At 36.6% G+C, this 20,869-nt stretch overlaps 1 protein-coding gene across 4 annotated transcripts in view; it reads right to left on the bottom strand.

The window, feature by feature from the left end:
* CCDC186 (coiled-coil domain containing 186) overlaps positions 1–20,869 on the bottom strand; it is a 53,051-nt gene that overhangs the window by 9,499 nt on the left and 22,683 nt on the right. For all 4 annotated transcript variants that reach the window (XM_030806830.1, XM_003255494.4, XM_030806838.1 and 1 more), the window contains 9 exons: positions 20,483–20,611; positions 15,097–15,309; positions 14,036–14,155; positions 6,854–6,958; positions 5,818–5,916; positions 5,561–5,647; positions 4,585–4,727; positions 1,594–1,849; positions 816–1,005 (listed from right to left, as the gene is read on the bottom strand). In XM_030806830.1, the coding sequence (XP_030662690.1) occupies positions 816–1,005; positions 1,594–1,849; positions 4,585–4,727; positions 5,561–5,647; positions 5,818–5,916; positions 6,854–6,958; positions 14,036–14,155; positions 15,097–15,309; positions 20,483–20,611 (1,342 nt within the window). The remainder of the gene's footprint in view (positions 1–815; positions 1,006–1,593; positions 1,850–4,584; positions 4,728–5,560; positions 5,648–5,817; positions 5,917–6,853; positions 6,959–14,035; positions 14,156–15,096; positions 15,310–20,482; positions 20,612–20,869) is intronic.

The raw sequence follows: 20,869 nt of genomic DNA, 5'->3' as shown, positions 1-20,869 counted from the left end.
TATTCATATTAAGTAAATGCTAAGTCCCTTTTAGCTTGTTACTATATTTCACCCTATTTTAACACAAATAAAGCCGTGGGAAATAGTAGAGAATAGGAGGTTGAAATACGTCTTATTTATTTTTGTATCCCAAGCATATAGCACAGACACCCAATGATTGCATGACTTTTTAAAAGAAAGAAATCTGGAATCCAGTTCAGCAGTCAATTGTTATGTTTGGGTAATTTATAACTTTTTGGGGTCTGTTTCTTGAGACCCAGGTGAAGAGTTAAGTCACAACGATTTCCAAGTCTGAGGATGCATCTGGGGTATCTGCACCCTAGATGCTGGTAGCCTAGATGCAGCACAAAAGAAATCACAGGAATGTAAAAGGAGAAGATATCAGAACTGCTATTTATACTGATATTTAAAGATAGATTATTTTAAATTTCTATTTTTCATATTTTCTAATATATGTAAAAGAGTAACATATGTTTAAAATATATACATAAACATATCTAAATTGGAGAACAAATGCCTAAGCACTTTTTACTGACACGAGTACATGATCAAAAGTTTAGATACTATTGCCCTAACATTACTTCCCCAATTCTCATGTTTTGTGATTCTGTGAGTAAATGTCCTTCAGTATACAAGATATCCTTTAGGATAAAAGACTATTCACGAAATTCCAAGAAGTTTAACAATTTGGTTTACTAATATTAACAAAGAAAACATACAGCTTCAATCAATGTGGGAGAACCACAAAAAACAAAATCCTTAATGATTAAAAGAAACAAACACATTCATGGTCTAAGTGTGGAAGAATTTTATACCTTGCTGAAGTTGTTTGGTGAGATCCTTGATACTAGAGGCATGTTTACGTCTCTGAGTTACTAACTCATCTTTTAATTCTTCTACCTGGGTACTCAGTGCTTTAACTTCTGTTTGTGTACAAGTGAGTTCAGTTTGCAGAGTTTGGACTTCCTCTTTTCGCAATTCTTCCTCTTTCAACAACCTACTTTCCTGAATAGTAAGTAAAACAAAAACCACCAATTTTAGAATGTTTGTTTCCATTAATGCTCAGTTTATAACCTTAACAATCTAAGGTTCTTGACAGTGGAGATTCTTCTATTATTATTCCTTACCAGCTTTTGTTTACTTGAGTTTCTCACAGTTCTCATATAGCAAAGCAGGGGGATACATTAACAAGAATGTCATTCTATACATACCAAGCAACATGTGATACAGGTTGTTGAATTTCTGGACTAAAGTCTCAAATCATTTTTATGAGTAACTTGAAGACACTCTTATAAATTATAAAAATAGAAATTTAAAGTACCTTTTAAAAATATGTAATGATCCTAGTTAGGAAGGACACAAACCAGTTTTCTCATTTTCAAAAGTAAAATATTATTCATAATCATTTTAGGAAGAAATTTTATTATAAATTATACCAGTTGAGGAAAAACTGACATTTCTTACAGCAGTTGAAATTGTCAGAAAGTCGGTGCCCAGGAAAGAATTAATTCAACTACCACTACTTTTATACTGTTAGGGAAATTTAATCTGTGCTTGTTACATTGTTTTAAAAAAATGTAAATTTATACTTACCAAATTAATATTTGTCTGTTTCATTTGTTCACACTGGCTTTGTAACTGACTTTCACTACAGGAAAGTTTATCAAATTGTGACTGCAAAGAATTGGATTCAGACTGAAGCTGTGCATTCTTACTAGTGAGCCTTTCTGTAAACAGTAGCAGCTCAGATTCTCTTTTCCTACTGCCTTCGATGTCTTTTTGCAGGTCATTAATCAAAGAATTAAGACTTTCCACTTCTTCTTTCAAATTTTCAATTTCTTGCTTACCTCTAAAAAACAAAATTTATATTTAAGAAAAAATAAACCATTAAAAGACATTAAATTAATGGTTTGGGAATTTTCATCTAGTCAAATGCTTAATAAAGGTACTTCTATTCATTCATCCAAATATTTATAAATGCCTAATATATGCCAGGAAATAAGAGCTGGAAAGAAAAGTGAGCAAGACCAACATGGCCTCTGCTTTCAAAGAGCTTTTAGTCAAGTGTGGAAATTGTATGAGTGTAGAAAAACATTTTTGATGATAAAAGCACAGAGTGGGTTTGCCTACACCTAGTGTAAGTGATGCTCAAACTAATACTTAAAGCAGGAGTCAGCAACCTTTTCCTGTAAAAGATCAGATAGTAAATAAGTTAGGCTTCTGGGTCATATGGTTTTGCTGCAATTTTTCCACTCTGCCATTGTATTATGAAAACTGCCACAGATATTACATGAATGAGTGTGGATGTGTTCCAAAAAAACTTCATTTACTAAAAGAGGTAGTGGGCTGGATTTGTTTTGTAAGCCATGGCTGATCCCTGACCTAAAGGCAAAGCAGGAGTTACTGGAGAACAAAATATGCGCCAGGTAAAGGGAACATTATGTGCTAAAAACTGGGAAGGGAGTAAGAGGACTTCTTGTTGGTCCTAACAGATGTTCAATACTGATGAAGAGAAGGACTGTACCATATCCCTAGCACTTAACACAGGGTTTGGGACATAGGAAACAATCCATTAACATCTGTTAACCAACTACAGCTGAAATACAAGGGTGAAAAAAGGGAAGGCATGGAAGCAGCGAGGGACAGGTCACTAATCTTACAAGCCATGCTAAGGCAATGGAACTCACTAGACAATCTCTGAGACAGTGAGAAATCACTGAAGAGTTTTGAAATTTCCTTTTTAAAAAGGATTATACTAACCATAGTGTGGAAAATAGATCAGAGAGGATATAAGCAGAAAAAATACAAACTGTGGCAGTTTTCCAGGTGAGAGCTGATAATAGCTTGGATTATGGTAGTAGCAGCGGGGAGGTAAAAAGTGAATGGACTTGACAGATGTTACAGACTTAGCATCACTAATACTTTGTGACTGGTTACATGTGTGAGGGGAAGGAAAGAAGAGCTGAGGATGGCCCCCAGCCTGCTGAGCTGGACAGTCACTGAGCTGGATGCTGCACTCATCATTCATCCTAGGAACATGTGAGGAGAAGCATGGGACAGAGAAACCGATTTTGGACATGCTAAAGTTTGAGGTATCTTTAATACTTGTGCCTAGAGCTTAGTGAAAAGGGCTAAAGATAATGATTCAAAAGTCCTGCAGCATACTATAAAAATAGTTGGGGTCACCCAAAGTTACAATAAAATTAGAACAAGAGGGCATTATGAGAGAAAGAGAAGCCTGCCAAGGAGCTTGAGAGAGAGTTGCCAAAAAGGTGGGAGGAACATCAGCATGTGATGGAAATGAAGCCAAAGGAACAAGCCTATCAAGAAAGACAACTGAATTCAACAGTGTTAAAAGATGATAAGAATTCAAGCAAGGGTGGGTCTGAGATGTGTCTACCATATGCAGGGAGGCATCAGTAATTTTTAATAAAATGTTGGGGTAGAAGCTAGAATGAAGTGGAGAGGTACAGAACATAGGAAGTGAGGAAATGGAGAATGAATACAGAAGATTCTATAAAGTTTGGCTGCAAAGGAAAGGAGAAAAATAAGCTGGTACGGCAAAGCCATAGGAGTTTTGTTATTTTTAAAAGACAATTATGTTTAAATGTAGAATGAAAAAGAAAGTGGAGAAAGGTAAGACATAAAAGATAAAGAAGAATAATCAAGACAGAACCCAAAAAGGCAGAAGAGATGAAATCCATAGCAGAAGTAGAAAGACTAATTTGATTTAGAGGAGTTTCTTCCATGATAACAAGATTGTTGCTTCCATGATAACAGCAGAAAATATGGCTGCAGATGCAGGCAGTTCATGGGACTGATGGCAAAAAGTTGAGAGAACTGTTACCTGACAGCTCCCATTTTTTCTGTGAAGAAGTAAACACTTGCCAAGAGTAAATAGAAAGGTAAGAGGAAAAGCTGAAGTGTGAAGAAAATGGTAGGGTTTAGAAAAGATGCTACGAAGATGGTGGAGAACCAAGGACATATGGCAAGATTAGGTGCATTGATATTTCCAGTTGAGGTTGGTGACCATGAATTTATTAGCAGAATCAATCTGAATGATGGTAAAGATTTTTTTAGCAACACTCAGCAGCTTAGTTATCAGCAAGGTGTGGAAAAGAACCTATCTGGCTTCAAACTGAATCCAGTTTCTGTCAGGTAACGTCACAAGTAGAGTTTACTTAAATGGTTTTATAAGGAGCTAAGGAATAATGTCAGCTTCAGATCTTAAGCTACACACATGCAAAGATCTAGAGCTAGATTTACCTTTTAGAAGAAAAAGTAAACACTGCGCATAAGTAACAGAATTTGAAAGCTAAGGAATGGATAAGAGACTCAACCTATTCTGTCTTATAAATTGCCACTACCAATGTTTAAGGAATATAAATTTTGATTTTTAGAAGCCATGATAGGAACTCAAAAGACAATCCAAAGAAGTTCAAATAAAGAGAAAATATTTTAAAATTTCAGCTAGTAAAATTGTAAAATTTTTTCTTGTTTAATGCAATAATTGCATTTAGAAAATCTTGAAATAAAATTTAAAAGCTTGTTTATTAATACAAACAGAAGTTGCTCATTTTGTACCTTTGAAGCTGCTCCTGTAGCTGATCTACAATTTTCACCTTGTCCAATAAATTTTGAAGTTCAGCTTTTTGGCGATTAATAATTTCCTTATATTTTGATAATTCATCTTCTGTTCTTAATCGTTCATCTTCTAGACATTTCACCTATCAAATGATCATAACCAAGTTACAAACCATGTATTCTTGTTCTTTATAAACTATTTTATATAGTGGTTACATATGAATAATCTAAAAATTCTAAAGCAGCATTAACGTGAAGAAAATATAATGCAAAGTTCACAATCCTAGGTTTTAGTCTCAGATTTCTTATGATTCAGTCATGGGAGTTTTAGCATGTCATTTCACTTTTTACTGAATCACCATCCTCCTCATCTGAAAAAGAAGAATATATCTTCTCTACCTCAAAAAACTGGCAAGAAGAACAAATAAGAAGGTGTATGAAAAACAATTTAAAATTATTAAGTGACCTTGAATTCAGGGTGGTTAAAGGACTATTTCTAAATAAATGAATGATACACATTCATATTCATATTAGAAGACATACTAATCTTACAACAAAGACTATAAACACGAAGAGGACTTAACAGATTATTGGCCATTAAAACTATCTATTAAATATATCCAGGAAAAATATAGCCTGTTATTTTCTGACACAGTTCTAAGGTCCAACTATCTTTCCAACTGATTCGTTGATGAGATTGTCTTTAGATGAGAGGACCAAGGAAAAGTTATAGACACAGCAAATGTGCTGTGAAATAGGAATGTTTGGCAAACACTTCAAAGGGACTAACATGGAAGACATTTTCCTTTCAACAAAAGAAGCTGCTAGGAAATTGCTCCTCTACTCTACTCTGAGTTCTTTTATTATGGAACATATCTATATTAATGTCCTTTCCCCACCACTTTAAACATCAGAATGAATTCAAAATTTAAGATATTTACCCTTCCTCTGGATTCATGACTAAAGACTGAATTACCTTTGTTCTCAGTGTTCGTAACTCATCCATACCCTCCTTAAATGTTCTCTTCAGATCTTCTAGTTCCTTTATTTTGGCATGATGCATCTTTAAAAAAGTTTAAAAGAAACAACAAATCATAATGTGCTAAACTATATCTAAGATTTATTGCCTGCTCCTTCCAAAAGGCCTTAAAAGTAGATGGCAATAAGTTCTCACTATTTCTCTTTCTGTATTTATTATGCAACTTAGGATATATAAAGAGCAAAACTACTCACTTCTAGCTGGTCAGATTTTTCTTGCATTTGTTTTTCAAGTTCTCCTTTTGTGACTCTAAGCTTTGCATCAAGCTCATTTGATTTAATTTCTTCTGACTCCTAGTGGAAAGAAAATGAAAAAAGTGCTACGATTTTTAATTCATTTCCCGTTTGCCCTGAGAATACTCTTGTCTCTAATCCTAATGTAGCATCATATACATTTCTGTCACATTAGGATAAGAGACAAGTTCTGTTTAGAAATAACTCCAAGAACAGTTTTTATATTTCATCTTCCACTGAAAATCAGTCAGATTTGTTACAGCCTCGAGTGTGTTTATGTAAAATTAAATGGGTGCTGGCAGCAAGCTGCACTTTTTTTCTAAATAGCAAATGGGTTAAAGTTTTATACTTTGAAAAGAAAGCATTGCAATTTAGTTTACTAATTGTGAAATACATAGTATATCTAAAATTATTAACCTAAGTTATTAGGTTATTAACCTAAAGTTATACATTTCCTTGCACTCTTCATTCTTCTGACATTTTCTAGGGTTTTTATTTGTTGGAAAACTTCTCTTATAAAATCCATTTAAGCTGCAGGTACTTTAACATTGGAAATAACCTGCATTTTATTTAACTACCTGCCCAACAAAGTACATTCCATATGCAGATGTAGAATACTGCACATATAGAAATTTAATGAAACAAGAACTGGCTGGGCAGTGGTTCATGCCGGTAATCCCAGCACTTTGGGAGACCGAGGCGGGTGGCTCACGAAGTCAGGAGTTCAAACCCGGCCTGGCCAACATAGTGAAACCCCCCTCTCTACTAAAAATACAAAATTTAGCCAGGTGTGGTGGCGGGCACTTGTAATCCTAGCTACTTGGGAGGCTGGGGCAGGAGAATCGCTTGAACCCGGGAGGCAGAGGTTGCAGTGAGCCAAGACCGTGCCATTGAACTCCAGCCCGGGCGACAGAGAGAGACTCCATCTAAAAAAAAAAAAGAGAGAACTGATATTTCCTAAAATTTGACCCTAATCTATTTTAAAAGTTATACCTACCTGATATGTTTTTATCATATCCTGACAGTTTTTTCGTATCTGATCTGCTTCTTCCTTTGCTTGTGTTAATTTTGTTGTTGTTTCTTTGAGTTTATCTTTGGTTTCCTGCATTGACAAAAGACAGAGGCAAAGTTGGGTACAGCAACGTGATGAATGGTGAGAAGTGATCGGCAAGTAGGAAGATTCTTGTCCTAGCACTGTCACTGAGCAGCTGATTATTATTCTAGCAATAATATTTTATGTTTCTGACAAAAAATTAAAGTGATCTGTAGAGTTAACTAATAGCCATTAAATACAGTTAAATTTGACAGTTTTAGGCAAATTACTAGAAGTTACTAACCTGATAAGATGAGCAAAGTGTTAAAAAGTTCTTTGTACACACACATCAAAGACAATTCTTTGGTGTATGGCTGTGGTATCTATTTAAAACTGTCTTTTGGCCGGGCATGGTGGCTCACGCCTGTAATTCCAGCACTTTGGGAGGTGGAGGCGGGTGGATCACCTAAGGTCAGGAACTTGAGACCAGCCTGACCAATATGGTGAAACCCCATCTCTACTAAAATAAAAAAATTGGCCAGGCGTGGTGGCTCACGCCTGTAATCCCAGCACTTTGGGAGTCTGAGGCGGGCGGATCATCAGAGGTCGGGAGTTTGAGACCAGCCTGACCAACATGGAGAAACCCCATTTCTACTAAAAACATAAAATTAGCCGGGTGTGGTGGCGCATGCCTGTAACCCCAGATACTCAGGAAGGCTGAAACAGGAGAATCGCCTGAACCCAGGAGGCGGAGGTTGCAGTGAGCCGAAATTGCGCCACTGTACTTCAGCCTGGGCAACAAGAATGAAACTCAGTTTCAAAAAATATATATATATATACAAATTAGCCAGGCATGGTGGTGGGCACCTGTAATCCCAGCTACTCGGGAGGCCAAGACAAGAGAATCGTTTGAACCCAGGAGGCAGCAGTTACAGTGAGCAGAGATCACACCACTGCACTCCAGCCTGGGAAACAGAGTGAGACTTTGTCGCAAAAAAACAAAACAAAACAAAAAAAAACATAAAAACCGTCTTTTTTTTTTTTTGAAACAGAGTCTCATTCTGTCACCCAGGCTTGAGTACAGTGGCGTGATGTCGGCTCATTGCAACCTCCGCCTCCTGGGTTCAAGTGATTCTCCTGCCTCAGCCTCCCGAGTAGCTGGGATTATAAGTGTGTGCCACCACATTCAGCTAATTTTTGTATTTTTAGTAGAGACGGGTTTTGGCCAGGCTGGTCTCAAACTCCTGACCTCAGGTGATCCACCTGTCTCAGCCTCCCAAATTGTCTTTTTATAGACTGATGCTGCAATTTGGTTTCTGTTCCTAACCATTCTCCTAAGATGGCAACTCTGAAAGTTTTCAGGGGCTACCCTTATTAAATCCAATTACTTCTTGTTCTTATTCTTTACTTACTTGCTCCAGTTCTGACCACCCCTGACTCTTTCAATATCCTTCCTGTTTCCATTACAGGACAATATTCTCCTTCTCCTTCTGCCCTCTTCATTGTTCCCTGACTGGCTTTTACTTCCTGTGGTGATTTTCCAAGATACAGCCTGGCCATGGAGCTCTTTCTTCACACTTCTCCCTAAGCAAACTGATCCATGGTTTTGCTTACCATGTGGATTTCAAATGGGAGTTTTGGTATCATCTCCTCTCAGTAGCTTCCCTTCAGAAAAAGGCAGATCAGATGCCACTCACTCTGCTTTTCCATAGATATAATTTAGGCATGCCCTGGATTCTAATGATCAATACATTATACTATAGCTTATATGTTCCCCTAATACAGCATATAGCTTCTCGATAGCAACTAACTCAATACTTGTCACATATTAATTGTTCAACTACTATCTGTTGAATTAATACAGGAATATCTAATATAAGCCTCTAGTTAGGTTGGACTCCCCAAATACCCAATACTCATCTCCCTTTGTTCCTTTTTTCCTTGCGGTTCCTCCACATGGAATGCCTTTCCCTGCATCCCTTGAACCATCTAAATTGCATTAATAGGCCAGGCGCAGTGGCTCATGCGTGTAATCCCAGCACTTTGGGAGGCCGAGGCAGACAGATCACCTGAAGTCAGGAGTTGAAGACCAGCCTTGCCAACATGGCAAAACCCAGTCTCTACTAAAAATACAAAAATTAGCCGGGTGTGGTGGTGGTGGATTACAGGCTATGGTGCATGCCTGTAATCCCAGCTACTCAGGAGGCTGAGGCAGGAGAATCTGCTTGACCCCGGGAGGCAGAGGTTGCAGTGAGCCAAGATTGCACCACTGCACTCCAGCCTGGGCAACAGAGCAAGACTCCATCTCAAAAAAAAAGAAAAGAAAAAAAAACCAAAAATAAATTGTTTCTTACATGTCGTTAAAAAAAATAAATCTACCATATAAGTACTGAAAGTTATATATTTTCAGTTGCTAGTTTTTAATAATAATTTGACTTGTATTAAAACTTAGTACCACTTTTAAAATATAAGCAATTATTTACTTTTTCAAATACTGACTTTTAAAAATACTAGACTCAATGGACAGGCAGGGAAAAGAAGAGACAGAGAGAAGGAACTTTATATATGTTTTTCTACTACTATATCATTAATAACTAAAAAGAGCCTGGCACATAGTAAGCACTTCATTCACTCAAAAAATAGCAATTGAGAGATTCCTATATGCCAAATAAATATTTATTAAATAAATGAGTAAGGGAAAAGTGAGAATCACATTAAGTGTTTTGGTTAAGGTATTGACTGTGTTTCACTTATTCATTCATTCAGTATTCACTGGGCATCTACGCACCAGCCATTGTTCTATGCTTCAGGGACATACTGTATAAGAAAACAAACATAATCTCACCTGTATGAAGCTCATATTCTAGTAATGGAGACATTAAATACAATACATAAGTAAAATATATTAGTGGCAAGTGCTAAGGAACAAAAATAAAGCAAGGACATGAGAAAGTCTGGATAGAATGAAGGTTTAGAGAGATGAAAGTTTAGATAGAATACCTGGGGAAAGTCTCATTGAGAAGGTGCTAGGTGAGTACAGACTCAAAAGACATGAGCAAGAAGATCTGCTGAAGGACTGGATATGCTAACTGAGAAATTAAGGATAAATCCAAGGCTTTTGGCCTGAGCAATGAGATGGATGGATTGTCATTTATTGACATAGGAAAGCAATGGAGGAAAGGGTACATTTTTAGTTCAATTTTAGACATGCTAAGTTTAAGATGCCTTAAGTCATCCAAGATGTCGGATGTCAAAGAAGCAGCTAAATATATGAATCTGGAGTTCTGGGTAGAAGTTGTAAATCTGGGAGTCACTAGCATATAGTTTTCTACTCCTATGTTTTCAAGTACACTAATCTTGTCCTCTGCAGTTTCTAAACTGCTGTTAATTCCATCCAATGTATTTTTCATTTCAGACATTATGTCAATCTGTTTTTTTCTCTTTCATGTCTCTCCTTATCATACTCATGCTTTTGTCTATCTCCTTGAACATATGGAATGTATTTATAAGAGCTGCTTTAACATCATTGCCTCATTGTCTACTAATCCTATTATTTATGTCATTTCTGAATCTTTTTTTTTTTTTAAGACACAGGACAGGATCTTGCTCTGTTGCCCAGGCTGGAGTGCAGTGGCATGATCATAGCTTCAACTCCTGGGCTCAAGCGATCCTCCCATCTCAGCCTCCCAAATGGCTAGGACTACAGGCATACACCACCACACCTGGCTAATTTTTTAAAGTTCTTTGTGTAGAGATGGGGACCTCGCTATGCCGCCCAGGCTGGTCTCAAACTCCTGGCCTCAAGCAATCCTCCCACCTCAGCCTCCCCAAGTGCTAGAATTACAGGTGTGAGACACCGTGCCTGGATCTGTTCCTACTGATCTAGTTTTCCTTTCTTCTCATGATGGGCTCCATTTTCCTGCCTCTTTGCATGCCTGGTAATTTTTGACTGGATGCCAAACACAGTAAATTTTATGCTTTTAGGTGCCAGAGTTCTTTGTAGTCATTTAAATATTTTGGGCCTTTGTTTTGGGACATAGTAAATTTACTTGAAACAATTTATTTGAAGCTTGCTTTTAAAGTTTTGTTAAGGCAGATCTATAACAGACTTAATCTAAGGCAAATTCATCCTCACAACTAAAGCAACAACCTTCTGGGGGCTGCCTGATGCAGCCCTGCCTGATGTGTGCTGAGAGGTCATTTCTCTTTGACTGACGGAAACATGAACAATTTCGTAGCCTTGTGGGAGCTCTAGGGATTGTTGCCCCTATTTCTTTCCCCTCCTCTGTAGTTTCCTCTCTCACACACACACACACACACACACACACACACACACACGTACTGATCCGTAGTCAGCTGAAGACTTGAAGGGAACTCACTGCACATTGTTGTATTTTTCTCTTTTCTGGGACTCTGCCTTGGTTCCCCATATTTTGAACTCTGTCTCCTCAATTTAGGTAGACTGCTGGGCTGTCTAGGTTCTTCTTGTTCTGCAGACTGGAACTCTCCAGGTATACCTCATTTGTTTCCCTTCACTCAGAGATCACTGTCCTATGCTGCCTGTTGTCTCAATTCTGAAAGCCTTCATTTCATATATTTTGTCTTTTGTTTTTTAAGGTAGAAGGGTAAATCTGGACCTTATTATTCCATAATACAATGTAGTCAATAGAATACAGTTATAGAACACTACGGTTATAGAACATAGTTTTATTAAGTGAGATAAAATGGCAAAGCAAATAAGAAGCCCGCTCTGCCTTCTAATGAGTGGGCCTTCTGAGTAAACAAACCATTTAAGAATGACACTATCACTGACAACACAACAGCCTCGGGAGAAGAGCTCATTAAGCAACAGTCTTACTTCAGGTGACCTAGTGTACATAACATGTCATAAAATACACCAAGCCCTTGTCACACATTAGGTCTGTAATATATTACCATCTACAGCCTCCTGCTGGTCTAGCTGATGGGTCCAAGACTATTCTTCTAGCTTTCTCTGAAGCAGTAATGTCTGGCAGGCACCCAGCATAGCCAAACCATGGTAGCCAAAGAACCACAGCCACATCTATTGCTAGCCGTATATACATTCAGTGAGATTATCTCATCCTGATATCAGGTAGGTGAATAAGTAGCAACCAGGTAGGTAAACAAGTAGATGAGGTACACTGGGGGAAACTCATCTTTATTTACTGTACTCAAAATAAAAGGTTTCTGTTTTTAGAGGCTAGGTGTTTAAAACACATTTTCAGTTAAATCCCAAAGGAGTTTAGGGAAGGAAACAAATTGTTTCTCTTGGGTAGTCTGATGATCTGGGTAGCCAGTCCACCTACTCTTAAGTTCCGGTAATATGCACTGGGGGTCTCACCAGAAGCTACTGATCACAGTGGATCCTGTAAGCTACAGGACTGCAGTATTACTAGTACCTAAGACTTGGTGCGCAGCAACCGGAAACTAGAAAGGGTGCCTCAAGAAAAATTTACTAAGTGTCTCCTGTCTCTTGCCCACATCTCAGAAGGTAGACTATACTAACCACATGATTATTAAATCTTGTATCCTTTGATCCAGGGACTCCTTCCAACATCCAATAGGTAAATACATAAAACAAGTAACCAGGAGCCCATCTCGGACACTCTTTTAATGTAACGACTGTGTCTCCTAAGGCTTTTATAGCCTCCAAGTTATCTAATACAGTGTTATGCACAAAGCTTGCTGGTTAATAAATGCCTTTAGTTAAAAAGAACTGTGAATTTCTACATACCAAGTCAATATGCTTGTTCATTTTCTAGCAATCTGCACCATGTAACCTTATAGAAGTCAGCCTTAAACCACTTCTCTAACCTATTTACAGAGTTATCTGGTTTCAGCTGAGCTCAAAGCTGCCACAGATCTCTTACACAGATCTGTAACAGTTCTTTTGTTCCTTAGTGCTAGTATTCTAACAGGTTTCAGGATCCTGTCTCTTAGCACTCTAGATGAAGATGAGGAAAGTACCACAGATATCAGATATGACCAAGTATTATGTTCTGATCTTGAAGCAACTCAGGTAGTTGAGAATCATTACTGTTTTTATGAATTTGGAATTTCAATTCCTCATTCTGTAACTCAAAGTAAAGGGAAAATTTAGATGGCTTAGCCGTGTTGAGCTCCAGGGACTGTCATCCTCCTCCTTTCTGAAAGTTCTTTCTCTGCCTTGGCAATTCCCTCACATACGTGCTGATTAGTAGGTCAGCTTCAGACTTGAGGGAAACCCACTATTCTCTAATCTACCTTTGACCACTGTCAACAGAGACTATTCCTCCTACAGTTTTCTCTGATAATGCTATATCACAGAATACAATATAACCAAAGGTTATTAACAGTTCTACTGATTTAGAACTATTTAATGAGGTAATCTACGATTATGATTTTAACCAATATCATCAAGCCTGTTTGTGAAAACCTGGAAACTGATATTTCCATAAACTTACACTTAAGTCACAATTCAGAGTTGTTCTTTTACTTCACATTCTATCATCTTCAGATTTTTATTACCTCTAATATCAGCTCAGTTAGTGCTTAAAATTACGGCATCAGGTATCAGCCTTTATAATTACTTATATTAGCTTTTTAATAAAATTAAAAAGGCACAATACCAATGGAGTCACATTTATAAAAAAGTTAAGGCAACTTATTCTTAAAATCTTTATATTATATATAAAAATATATTATTTTATATTATATTTAAATAAGAATGTATATTTTTTGAGTATAAAATCTTAGCATCATTGATTTTTAAAAATTTCTAGAGTTTACATTCAAATTTGGAAACTTACACATTCTCCCCCGTCCAGTTTCTCACAGTGTTATTTAAATTTTGCATATCAAAAAATGCTTAAAGAACAGGGCAAATTTGGGTGTTGTAAACTATGAATAGTAAAATTTAACATCCCACCCCATTTAATATGTAAATAATGTTAAGACATTTCTTTTTCATAATCACCAAATATTCAGGTCCAAACTAACTTGCAGGGGTCACTAAACTAAGCTTCATGCCTCATTAACTGTTACTGCATCTGCTCTTAAAACTCATTCTAATCCAAAAGAGCGACTCCGTCTCAAAAAAAAAAAACACTCATTCTAATCATTATTCCATTGTATTATAGTACGTACCTTGTGTGAATCCATTTCAGCTTTTAATTTGTTTTGTGCCCACTTTACTTTGATGACGTGAGAGTTAATGTCTTCCTTTAATTTGTCTATTTCTCTGATGAGTCTACTCGTTTCACCTTCCTAAAATAGTATCACTAGGTCATATATTTTCATTTATAGAATCAATTAATTATGTGTTTATCTTTTATATCCCCCACAAAGTAATCAGTCCAGTAACACTATAATCAAGGGCTGGCACACTATGGCCCACAGACTATAAAACTTATTTAAAGTGCAAATGATAAGAGGGTAGCAAAATCCTAAATCCAATTAATAGACACAAAGAGGATTTACTTTTACATTTTAACCAATTGGATGTATTGTCAACACAACATACCTTTATGATTCTTAACTGGCTGGCATTAAGGTGAAATATGAACTAAATTGGTTTTGTCAGAATTCCTGAGAACAATGACAATATTCCTGAACTAAAAGCTAATGAATTTAAAAAAAAATTATCATTGAAAAATGATAATGCCCTGGAAATATGACCATTGAGAGGCTGCTAGTTAACAGGAAGGGTTCTGAATAGCTGGCTCAGTAACTAAATCTCTTTAGATAGTATCTAAGAAAGACATGTTTTTCTGTAAGAAAAACATAAATTCTCTCCTATGGTGATAAGTGTTACATTAAGATTATATCAAATTATACTTCTGGTTCTAAAACTATTCATTTTACACTACTATATACATATTTTACCAAAATATAATCTTCCCTTGAGACGCAAATTTCTCCAACATACAGATTTTAAAAGAAAGTTTTTAGAAAGCTCAAGAAAAAATTATCTAATAAACAACATGTGCCAACACTTCATCTTTTCCCTAGCAAACCTTTTCTCTGCAGACAAGTAATAAAACACTTAAATTACTAAAACATTCATGGTTTTAGAAGGTAAACTAATAAAAACAACTTTATGTTTGAGTATTAATCATGTTAAATTATGATTATTTGATTAAATATGGAAAAGTAAAGATAACAAATTTCAAATAAAGTCAACATATTTCAAATGGCACAAGTTATACCTTAGTTTCATACAGCTGGTGCAACCGTCCTTTCTCCTGAGAAAGCTGCTTAATTTTGTTAGTGTTTTTCTCAAGTTCCTTATTTGCATCTCTAAGTTTTTTCTCAAGTGTCTCTTTTTCCTTTCGAAGGTCTAAAGATTCCTTCTCACCTCTTACATACTTCATTACCATTGCTTCTTTTTCTTGGCGTGCCTCCTCACATTTCTTGTTGGCCTTCAAAAAAAATATTACTTAGCATTAATGAATAATAATTTTTCAAATGGAAATGTATCAAAATACAAGGTATTTGTCTCTTATATTACCAATGCATTGTTTGGTTTTTGCACAACATTCCCAGGACTTGTGCCATGAAATTTTAAAATGAAAGAAAAAATTTAAAATTATAGAAAAATGGTACAATATCCCTAGCATTTGCCTTTACCCTTTCCTGTTCCTTTTACTTTGGCTAATATGGTTGCTATTTTCCATGTACTCCTCCAGATCCCCTTTCCCCCTTTTTTTTTTATCCCACCTGGTGTCCCAGGAACATGACATCATGAACCCTATCAATAAGCTCTCTTGCCCTCAAACTTCCAGTTGGGTTCAGCCAACAGAAGACAGTAGGCAGAAGCTTGGGAATGTAGGCAGAGTGAGATCTGGCTCCTCCAGAGTTCCCACAGGTTGGCTGATGGCCACTCCCCTTGTCAGGTGCCCTCTCTATACAACTACCCTCTGGCATGTAATACCTGCTCCTTGTCCGGCAGCCCTGAAATTCTGCATCTTCCCTTTTTGGGCTCCCTAAATCTTGTCCACACCTTGACAAAGAGTCTTTTTATTAAATTATCTTCATCACCGGTTTAAGTGTGCCATCTGTTTTCTGCCAGGACGCTGACTGTATAGCTGACAATTTCTAAAATCTTAACTCCCTTTCAAAAATTAAGTAGCCATATGCTGACAAATGACCATTTAATTTCCTATTTATGAAAAGCTTTCTGAAGCATTTTACACTTAATAAGAAATACCTAATTGGATTAAGTATGAAAACTATATACTCATTTAAAAATTTTCTATTAGTATGAACTGGTACTCCATATCTGAAATTTCACAGAATGAAAACTTCTACAAATAGTCCTTATTTGAAGTAACTCATGTTTGCAAATATGGTGAAGCACATATTTATTTTACAAAAGATAGAACTTCAAACTTTAGGAATTTTCAGTATCTTTTAGTGGTAAATAAATACTGATAATGCAACTGAACTGAAGAAACTAACTATTAAAATAAAGTTAGCAGAATGTAGGGAAAGCTTCTATGCTTTGATGAAAAATGGCTGACAAAAATGTTTCATAAAATTCTGGCACTGCTGATAAGCACATCTAGTCAACACTGAGAATGCTATACATATACATAAGTAATTTTTAAAATCTCCCAATTGGGATTTGTTTCCATTGAAACAGTCATATTAATTTTCAAATTAAGAAAGAATTGCATTAGGGATATGATAGGCCCCTGAGGTTGTAACAATGTGCTTGTAGACAAGGACTGAGAAAATTATGCTGGACTTGGCCAACAGAATTAGATTTTTAGACAACTGAATATCTATACTTAGAAAAAGTCAATAGTCCAATGTCAACTTTAAGAGAAGTCTGGTTTCATAATAATTTAATATTCAGATAATGTATCAGCTATTGGAAACAAAGTAGCAGTTGTGGCCTCTGAAAGAGCTCAGGATCTAGTGAGAAAGGCATATAAACAAACATTATAATGTAATACGAAAAATTATAGTAAATGAATGTACAAAAGTCCTTCAAAACATGAAAATACTTACATTCCCTGGGAGGACTTGACAGGAAGGGTAAAAGATGCTATACCTGAGCTACATATTAAAGGCTAAGCAGAATTCAATAGAATGTAAGGAGTGAATCAAGGAAAGGAATTAAAAATAGAGTGAATATCATGTGCAAACACCTAAAAGTATAAAACAGCATGACACATTTAGGAGATATAAAGTTATTTTATAGGGCTTAAATTTGGTGTGTTGGCTGGAGTGGGAAGGAAGTAGTTATAAAAACAAAGAGGTATAGATTAGATCCTCAAAGGAAGAAGAACTTCTGTCATGGTAATAAGTTGAGGTTTTATTCCACAGTCAACGTAAAGCCAAAGAAGAATTTATAAATCAGAAGCTCTTATTAAAATGTGTGTTTTAGTAAGATAACTGGTAGAAGCATGGGAGCTTCACTGAAGTTGAGAGATGGGGGGTAGAAAATAATCGAAAAAAGACAGTTGTAATAGATAAGGTGAAATATTATGAGGGTCTTGGCTGGGTGCATGGGGTCATGCCTGTAATCCCAGCACTTTGGGAGACTGAGGTGAGCAGGTCGCCTGAGCCCAGGAGTTTGAGACCAGCCTGGACCACATGGCAAAATCCCATATCTACAAAAAAACAAAAAACAAAATTAGCTGGGCATGATGGTATGCACCTGTAGTCCCAGCTATTCGGGAGGGCAAAGGCTGGAGGTCTCTTGAGCCCAGGAGGTTGAGGCTGCAGTTAGCCATTATCGCACCATTGCACTCCAGCCTGGGAAACAGACCCTGACTCAAAAAAAAAAAAAAAAAAAAAAAAAAAAAAAAGGAAAATATTATGAGTCTTTACTATAGCAGGGAATGGCACACCAGATAACAGCTCTGTTACTCATGGGGTCATCCATAGATCAACTGCAAAGGAATAACTTGGGGTGCTTGTTAAAAGTTCACACTCCTGGATCCTGCTCCATCCTGCTAATGGCAGCACCTACCTCACAGCATCATTGGGAGTATTAAACAAGACAATACAGTAACTGTTATTTAAGCTATTATAGAAGGTCCATTTATGGCACAGATAAAGGAAGACAGGCCAATTAAGGTCTTTGGATTTACCCACTATAAGATGATTATCATTGACTTGGATAAAGATAAGTAAAACATGAATAAGATAATCAATAGGACTCAATAGATAAAATTAACACAAAGTATATGAAGTGTAGCTTCTACAAGTATGGCAGATAAACCCTCCTCATTCAATACGCCAAAAATTTTAGATGAAAAATAACAAACACCTTTCAATACATAGTTGAGCTCACAAATACGGGAAATTTCCAGGGCTAAAAGATCTAAGACAAAGTAGAAATCCGGAATGGTATACTAGGGTTAAAACCTTCACTGCCCTGTGATACTTATTAATATCAGGCCATGGGAGATGTGGGTGGGGGAAATGTTATCAAGTCCCTGAGAATTTATAATACAGCTACACTCTCTTGTAAGTACGGTTCAAATTCATTCTACCTATCTGGTCTATGAAATGAGGAAACCTCAATCTGGAAATTAAACAGCAGGTGAATGTGTGTGTGCACATGAACATGGGTAAACACATATGGGAACCTATTTTTAAACAAAACTTACTAGGCTTAGTGACAACAGGTGAAAGATAAACAAGTGTTCATTTTACTAATCTTTCATGTTTTCTATACGCTTGAAAATTCTCAAAAAGTTGGGAGGAAAAGTTAGAGGAAAAAAAGGAATGAGGCAGATTAATAATAGATCAGTCTTCCAAAATCTACTTTAATAATATCCACTTCTTAGGGTTGTTGTGAAGATCAAACAAGTTAACACTTGTAAAGTATTTTGAACATGGCTTTGCACACAGCTAAAAGTCAGTATATCAGCTACTATCATTAGCATCATCTACACTCTTCATCATTAAGGAGAACACACACATAGCAGTGAGTGTAGTACATTGCCATTTGTTTTTTAAAAGCCAGGGGAGGAAAAAAGAAAAAAATACAAGAATCTATGCAACAAACATTTTTGGAAGGATACACAGGAAACTGGCATCAGTGGTTACCTTTAGGAAGGGGATAAAACGTTTGGAAGAAGACTTTTTCAAATGTTTGAACTGTTACCATGTACACCAACTACTATTTTATTTTAAATATTAAGCTTCAAAGAGTTTTAGGAAGGAAGGAACGAAGGAAGGGGAAGGAAAGGGAAGGGAAGAGAAGAAAAGGGAAGGAAGGGAAGGGAAGGAAGGAAAGGAGGGAAGGAGGGAGGAAAGAAAGGAAAGAAAGGAAGGAAGGAAAGGAAGGAAGGAAAGAAGGGAAGGAAAGGAAGGAAGGAAAGGGAGGAAGGGAGGAAGGCAGGAAGGCAGGAAGGCAGGAAGGCTGGCTCACCAGTTGATTCTAATGACTGGCTGGCTATGTTTGGGCCCGCTAAAACCAGTTACTTCTTAAGCTCTTAGGCTCTGTATTTCCCTTCCATTAGTACAAAAGGGTTCGGAACTGATAGCAGGAGAGTTAAACATAACATTTCTAATGCAAGGAGTCAGCATGTTTTAAAGAATCATCCAAATAAAGGCTGAGGATAATCTGTTTCCTAAAGTCCTTCCAGAATGCTATCTACAGTAGCAGCTTCGGGGTAGAAAGGGTGGGATCCATCACAGTCAAATAATGAAGGTGTGAGTTAACCCTTTCAGATTCAATTCATTGTGAAGACTAATTGTTAGTCAGATACTGTGCTAGGTTTTGTGGATACAGAAATGAAGATGACAAAGATGTCATCCATAAAGAGTTCAGGCAAGTAATAAAAAAGCACTGCTTAAAATTACCTCTTCTGAGATCATATATACCAACTCAAAAAGATTACCAAGGTATATTAAGTATGGGAAAAAAGGTTACAAAAAAGATGTATAGTATTATTTCAATCAAATAGGGGGAAAAAAAAGTGTATGACCATGTACAAATAAACATGTGTGACTTGTACATGTAAGATACATAACCAAAATACCAACAATTAGCTATGGAACAAGGAATGGGATATAAAAGGATTGTAGGCAGGGGAAGAAGACGTACAGATTAAAAAAAAAATTTTTATTCCATACATCTCCTTAATTTATTCATCTGCATGTATTTATATATTGCTTTAGAATTTTTAATGACTTACTATTTTTTTTTAGACAGAGTCTTGCTTTGTCACCCAGGCTGGAGTGCAGCGGTGCAATCTCGGCTCACTGCAACCTCCGCCTCCCGAGTTCAAGTGATTCTCCTGCCTCAGCCTCCCAAGTAGCTGGGACTACAGGCATGCACCACCACGCCTGGCTAAACTTTTTGTATTTTTAGTAGAGATGGGGTTTCACCATGTTAGCCAGGCTGGTCTCAAACTCCTGACCTCAGGCAATCTGCCTGCCTCAGCTTCTGAAAGTGCTGGGATTACAGGCATGAGTCACCATGTCTGGCCTAATGGCTTATTTTTATATAAAAGAATCACCTAGTATTAATACAATAGTGAGGTCCAAAATAGTCTAACAGTGTTAGCTAATTTTAACAAAGGAGTCACCAGAATATCAAGTTAATAATGACAACGATGTGAGAAATACCTGTTCCATCCGTTGGGCCATCTCTTTGTGTAACTGCTGAATTGCATTTTTAGCTGTAATGTCTTGAGCTACTAGTTTATCTCTGGAAGCTTTAACTTCTTTATTAAGTTCTTCTATTCTTGATTCTAACTGTAAAGAAAATCATTTCCAAATTATTTTTATAGCTATATCAAATAGACCACCAATACTGCAAATAAATATAAACAAAGTAAATAAACATAAAGAATACAATGAATATACTTCAGCTCTAGAAATAAAAACTTTTAGCCATGTTTCTATATCTCACTGGCATTTAGTAAAAATCTGGAGATTCCATTAAGGTAAGGTATCTGGCAACCCCTAGAATATCCACTAAGGAATAATGCAAAGAATTACAGTAGAGTCCTG

This window comes from Nomascus leucogenys, chromosome 3, assembly GCF_006542625.1.
Source record: "Nomascus leucogenys isolate Asia chromosome 3, Asia_NLE_v1, whole genome shotgun sequence".
NCBI lineage: Eukaryota > Metazoa > Chordata > Mammalia > Primates > Hylobatidae > Nomascus > Nomascus leucogenys.
This window is presented reverse-complemented; position numbering and strand designations above follow the sequence as displayed.